This window comes from Bidens hawaiensis, unplaced genomic scaffold (assembly GCF_021521415.1).
Source record: "Bidens hawaiensis isolate Kalapana, Puna unplaced genomic scaffold, B.hawaiensis_p1.1 tig00010124_1, whole genome shotgun sequence".
NCBI classification, from domain to species: Eukaryota; Viridiplantae; Streptophyta; class Magnoliopsida; order Asterales; family Asteraceae; genus Bidens; species Bidens hawaiensis.
Window position 1 is genome coordinate 306,150 of NW_027491763.1, and position 6,536 is coordinate 312,685.

At 33.9% G+C, this 6,536-nt stretch overlaps 1 protein-coding gene across 1 annotated transcript; it reads right to left on the reverse strand.

Annotated features, from left to right (window-relative positions):
* Positions 1 to 234: 234 nt before the first annotated feature.
* Positions 235 to 5,295, reverse strand: LOC143534233 (aspartic proteinase 36-like). Its single transcript, XM_077028769.1, has 10 exons — positions 5,031 to 5,295; positions 3,757 to 3,886; positions 3,427 to 3,674; positions 3,131 to 3,355; positions 1,603 to 1,765; positions 1,431 to 1,504; positions 1,262 to 1,349; positions 901 to 976; positions 601 to 672; positions 235 to 509 (listed from the first exon to the last, which is right to left on the reverse strand). Exons 1-10 carry the CDS (start codon positions 5,270 to 5,272, stop codon positions 352 to 354), a joined length of 1,476 nt encoding a protein of 491 aa, XP_076884884.1. The 5' UTR covers positions 5,273 to 5,295; the 3' UTR covers positions 235 to 351.
* Between the last annotated feature and the right edge of the window lie 1,241 nt (positions 5,296 to 6,536).

Below are 6,536 nucleotides of genomic sequence, written 5' to 3' on the forward strand. Positions count from 1 at the left end.
TTTGAACATCTCTAGTACAGACTAGGGAACATAATGAAATATATACAAATGTAAATATATGAAGTAGCAAAATACTAGTGAAAAATAAACAAGCCAAACTCTCGCTTGAAAAATTAGTCGCAAACTGAGCTCGAGTTTTAAAAATAGAGCTCAAAACATGCCAAGCACAACGCCTAGACAAGTTCAAAAGGGCCGAAATTCCTTCACACTTTTCACAGAAACCCATAATCAATTCAGTGATGATGATATCTGATGGCATCTTTGACTCGTGACATGCTACCAAACAATGGATTCAATACCTGTGTTATGTTTGCCCTTTTCTTTTACCGTATATGTATCGTGTGTTAACCGCTACCAAGAATCAAATATAATACCGTGAAGTAGAGTGATTAATAAAAATGAGAGTAAATAACTACGGGCAATCCGGGTGCTAGCAGATTGTATAGGACGTGGACCTACTAAATGCACTGATCCAGTAATTTCATCTCTCAATTTGATGGTTGAAGAGCCTGGAATTATAAAAATATAAAAAGACAATAGTTAAGGTTGGCATTGTAGAAAGAAATAAACAGAATTTAATAAAACTGGATCATAGCTTACAGTTATACTCGGTCCATCCAATTGTTTGGTTTTCAAGATCATATAATACCAGCTTATTTGACAATACCAAATCTGCAAACCAAAAAAAGCAACTGTCCTTTAATACTGCAAATGTCATAATATAATATGCATACATATATACAGGGATGTTCAATTTATAATCAGTTTAAAGTAGAGAGCTGCGAGAGCCACATAAACGCGTATACCTATTGCTTAAATGCGATACATAAGTCGCTTAACAACACACACGCACACACACACACACACACACACATATATATATAGAGAGAGAGAGCTTACCTCCCAATAAAATTGTGTCCATTGTACTTGATGAATCCAGACCATTGTTTTGCCAGCCAAAACATAGGAAATCTTCCTGCAATATTTTTATACTTGCTGAAGTTATTAATCAGCATAAGGTAAGCATGTGATATATAAACTTGCCTAATTATACTCAATTCCTAGAATATTACGATTATTATCTGTTAGCTAGCTTCATTAGTTAGAATAAAAACTTGCTAAAAGCATAAACAATTATGACCTAAGTACCAATCAACTTAGAGTTCCAAAAAGCATATCATCAAAGAGCAGTATTGAAGTTTAGTCCTAAATAATATACACAACTAAAGAATAACCAGATTGCATTAATAGAGATACTTACAACAACAAACAAGTAATCGTGAGGATAAACCTTCAAAGAAAGTGAATTTTCAAAATAAAAAGTAACTGCTGGAAATCCATCATCAACACTGCCAATGTAGAAATCAAAGTTAGCAAACAATTAAACTTTTTATTTTGTGAAAACAAAGTTCTATGCAATAACAAAGTACCTTCCTGAGTATTCAAAGCATGTATATTGGTCCTGAAGTGTTCTTAAGCTCAACTCAGGCTGCCCTGCAACTATCTAAACAGAAAGAGGTAATAATATAAACAAAATACATGACAAGCAAATTTTTTATAAGATAAAGTAGAGAGTAAATGTTTAAAGCTTTAAAGGCACACCTCATTCACCGAGGACTTGTATATTGCATCCGGAAGATAAGCCAATGTTGTACCACTATCAATTATCGCTTTTCTCGTGTTCCCGTTATCATGAGTATTTGTTGAAAGATTTAAAAACAGGGTACCAACTTCAATTCCCGTAACATTTGCAGCATAATGTGGCCTATAAATTTATAAGTGAGCATGTGCGATAATATCAATCAATCAATCAATCAATCATACCCAGTAAAATCCCACCGACAGCAAAGCTATAAGTAGGGTCTGGGGAGGGTGGGATGTAGGCACACCGTACCTCTATCCAAAGGAATAAAGAGGTGGCTTCCAGAGAGACCCTCGGCTCTAAGTACATGTGTATGAAGCAAAATAAAGGAAATCAAAGTTTAACAGTTATATAAAAACTACTACTAATTATAATAATATTAATAATAAGATCACAGTTTAACAGCTATATAAAAGCTAATAATAATTATAATAATAATAATAATATATGTAAGGGAAATACCATTATGGTATGTGACCTAAATAAGTTAAGTCTAAGCCCTAAGGTATTCAATTCTCTCTAAAAATCCTTAACTTTAATTCTACTTCTCCACGAATTCCTATCCTCAACCATGTCCTCGGAGAGGTTTAGGTCTATCAAATCATGCCTAATCCTCTCATCCCAAGTCAATTTCGGTCGTCCTCTACCCCTCCTCCCCTCTATAGTAATGTTTTCTACGGATCTAACAGGATTCTTCGTCTGTCTTCTCTATAGTAATGTTTTCTACGGATCTAACAGGATTCTTCGCATGTGCGATAATATCTAAGGCACTAAACTTTTGAAGTTACACTAGATGTATATGTAAAGTTACAATATATTCAGCATGCACGTTTACATTTTGGATGCCTTGATGCAGAGAATAATTATGCATTGTATCTACAAAAGTATACAGATATGTGTGTGCGTATGAATGTGTGAAAATGGAGTCAATGATGTTGAATAGTGCTCTCTTTTGGACCCAATTTAATGTAACAATCTATCAGCATGGATCAAATAACTAGGCCTGTAAATGAACCGTACGTTCAGTGAAATGTTCAGGAACCATTCAGCGGGAAGGTCGTTTATTTATAAACAAACGAACCTGAACAAGTTTTTTTTGTTCATTAAACAGACATGATCACATGTCTTGCTCGTTCATTTATGTTTGTCAGTTTACCTTTGTTTAAGTTTGTTCATTTACGTTTTTTAATATACTCATTAAAACTTTTTAGGCTCATTAAAATTTAGTCTAGTTTTGAAAAAGTTTGACCCAACAGTCAACACACTGTTGTTCCCATTTACTTTTAATAGGTATTAGCTCAGTTATGTTTGTTCATCTATGTTAGTTATGTTCATTCGTTCACGTTCATGAACCGTTTGTTTATACTATTAATGAACGAAAAGGTTCATTTTCTTAACGAACAAACACGAACAAGAAACCACGTCATGTTAAGTGTTCGTGTTCGATCATTTGCTCGGTTTAAAGTTAGAAAGTGAAATGTCACATACTCATCTTGGATCAATGGTGTAGAATTAACTTTCGGTTGAACAACATGCCCAATTGCAAAAATACCACCACCATTATCACCATCTAAACAATGTGCAAACATCTTTTTCACCTTCCCAGATGAAGCCAACTGTGAAATGATTGATGAATTTGCTTTTCCGAAACCAAGAATCCCATCAAGTGCTTCCTCAGAAGACCCTAGGTTACCAGATTGTCTGACACCACACCTGTTAATAAAGTAATATACATTATCAGTACAAAAGCCCTACACATATAAGTCGAGCAATAACAAACATACCCAAATATAACACTGCCATTTGCCAGCTTAGTTTCTAAATCACCGGACACACTATCATATTGAACAACATCCATTACAAAGTAGCCAACACTGAAGCTCCCATCACCATAATACTCATAGTATAGACAACTTGCATTAGCTTTGCAACCAGTAACCGCACCACCATTGACCTCTGCACAAAACGCTGAAGAACATGTAACCACATTCCCTGTGAATGAATCTTTTGGGTTGTATAGTGTAAGTCCCAGCTGTTTGAAGCATCGTAGAACAAAAACTATTAGCATTATAAGCATAATATCATTTTATATAGAGAAATCAAGAAAACAATACCCCATGATAGCCTCTTTTAGGGCATTCGCTGCATTCTATACAGTTGGTCCACATTATATCACTTCCTGTGTCTACTTGCACATAATATTCTTTTGGTGGTGTTCCGATTCCAATTCTCGCATAGTACAGGCTGCAAAAACAAGGGTTACATAGGGGTGTAAACGAGCCGAGACACTCGTGAGCTACTACTCGAGATCGGCACATTAAGAACTCGAATCTAGCCAAACTTAAACGAGCTTGAGCTTTATTGAGGCTCAATTAATACACGAGATCGAGCCGGCTTGTGAGCCTAAACAAGCTTTTTATATATAAAACTTTTATTTAGTATATATTTATATAATAACTATTATTATTCTGTATAAATTAGGGCTGTCCAAACCGCTTGACGCTTGCTTGCTGCTGGCTCAAAAATGCTCGTTAGATTTTGGTTTGGTTTGTAAACGAGCCAAGCAACGAGCAAAGGTACGTTCGGTTCCGTTCAATTGGCTGGAATTAATTAACTAATTAATTAATTATATAAATATATATAGACACACACACACACATACATTTATAAATATACAATTTTTTTAACCTTTTTAAATTTTACCTCATTCCAACAATTTCATAGTTTCATTTGTTTGCTTCAATTTTTCATGTTACTAGAAGTTTATTTACACGTTCATTATATCTCACTTCAAACTTCTTTCTTAACATAAATTTACAATCTAGTACACGTTTGTCTAAAAAATACAAATTTGTTTACAGATATATTATTTACAACTTCAAACTTGCTTACAGATATATTATTTACAATTTCAAACTTGTTTCTTATTCAAATTTTTTAACTGAAAAGGGAAATAATTAACAATTGGAAATCAAAATCGCTCGATGTTCGATCGAAAAATGCTCAATTTGATTTTGTCTCGGCACGATATTCGCTTGATATTTAGGTGAGCCATTCGGTTCGGCTCGGCCCTTTGAACAGCCCTAGTATAAGTTAAGACAAATATAATTAATTAATATATATTACATGTAAATTAATAGTTATTAATATATATGTAAATAATAATTTGAAAAATAATTAAATAATTAATATATAATAAACTAGCCTAGACGAGCTCGAGTTTTAGAAATAAAACTCTAAACGGGCATACTATTGCAACTCGATTTCAGCCCTAAATAAGCCCTAACTCTCATTAATAACAACTAAACAAGCTTCAAAAAACCTAAAATCGGTAACGAAGTACAAAACAATAACCTAAAATCAATTAAGTAATTAAATATTCATTTACCCGACGGCATCAGGACGACCGGTGCCACCGAGAGGCAAATCCACACCGGAAGCTAGAATCTGAAGGTGACGGAGGCTATCGTGAGCTTTGAAGAGACTAAGTGACCGTTCCGTTCCGGCGAATTTTGAATTGACGTCGAATACAGCACCGCGGAAATCATTGTTGCTGCTGGTTGCAGTGTTAATGGAAATTGAAATAAGGAGGATAAGTGAAAACGAGATGAAGGTGGAGAGTAGAAGCATGGTGATGGTGAATGAAGGTGGTGTGGTGGCGACGTGAAGTGAAATTGACGTCGGGAAAGTATTATTAATAATAATAATAATAAGATGAAGACACGACGACGACTGACTCGTGAGTCATGAGACGGGGTTTTTAAGTTAACCGGAAGTTGGCTATTGTTAAAAGATTTTTTTAAAGCCCTTTAAAACTTTGGGCCAAGTCAAACATGTTTATTTTATTTATTTTTAAATGTTTTTCCTTTTATAAGAAAATGATTTTTTTTTATTTTTATTTTTTATATGTATAAATGTTTATTAGAATTTAGAACCGTTAGAGCGATACTTGTGTTGTGTTATGTTAACTTGAATAAGACCCAACGTAGTGGGCGCTATAGAGGGAGAAAAAGCCCCATAGCGCCAAGAACACCGCCCCCCAGGCGCTTCGGGGCAAAAAATGGCTTGGGTGTTTTTTACATAGCGTCATGCTGTAAAAGAAGGTGGGACCACGTGTTTTCTAGCCAATGAAGGAGAAGGTGGTGGCACTTTTGTGTGCCACGTTACACATTGTCTAACTATGATTGGGAAGTGCAAAAGATTATGTGTATTTTGAAAAGTTTAACTTTTAATAATATCTCATAGAATAGTAACCAACTTTTAAAAGTGTTTTAATTAAGTCATTCATGTTATAAATATATAATGTTATGGTTATCAATACCTAATATAGATTAGCTTTCTTTCCAAGTTTTCCTACTCTATATATACATCTCATGTCCCTCTTTGTAATACACATCTAATTAATGAAATCTCCATCTTTATCCCTACATGTTTTTCTCTTATTGTTTGGCTATTAGGCTTGTTTTACAACACGTTAACAGCACGAAGCTACGACAATTCAATTTGGTTAATCATTCGCTGTTCAGGTAACCATTACTTATTTTGTTATATATCTATTTAGTTTCAATTGAAACTAGTAATGGGGTTTTATAGTTTCCGACGACGTAGATTTCATCTAAGATAAAATCATTAACAATCACTTGTTTTGTCTTGGTCTTTGTTCTTTGGTTCTCTTCAATGGATCGGTGCTATTCAGTCCATTAGAAAGCTATGACCACATATTATAATATGAACCACATAATTGAATATTTTGTTCAAAGTGAATATTCAATGATACTTATATATTATTAGTATTACATAATATTAGAATTATTATGATACCTCAAGAAAATCTTTTGATTTAACTTGTAACTGATTTGTTTATCAAATAATCAGCTATATCACAATTTTCTTT

Excerpts from the sequence above, each read along its gene's own strand:
- LOC143534233 (XM_077028769.1), bottom strand. The coding sequence starts at position 5,272 with ATGCTTCTACTCTCCACCTTCATCTCGTTTTCACTTATCCTCCTTATT. Across the intron at positions 3,675-3,756 it reads CTAAAAGAGGCTATCATGGG|CTGGGACTTACACTATACAA; the intron begins GTATTGTTTTCT and ends TGCTTCAAACAG. Across the intron at positions 1,505-1,602 it reads ACAAGTCCTCGGTGAATGAG|ATAGTTGCAGGGCAGCCTGA; the intron begins GTGTGCCTTTAA and ends CTTTCTGTTTAG.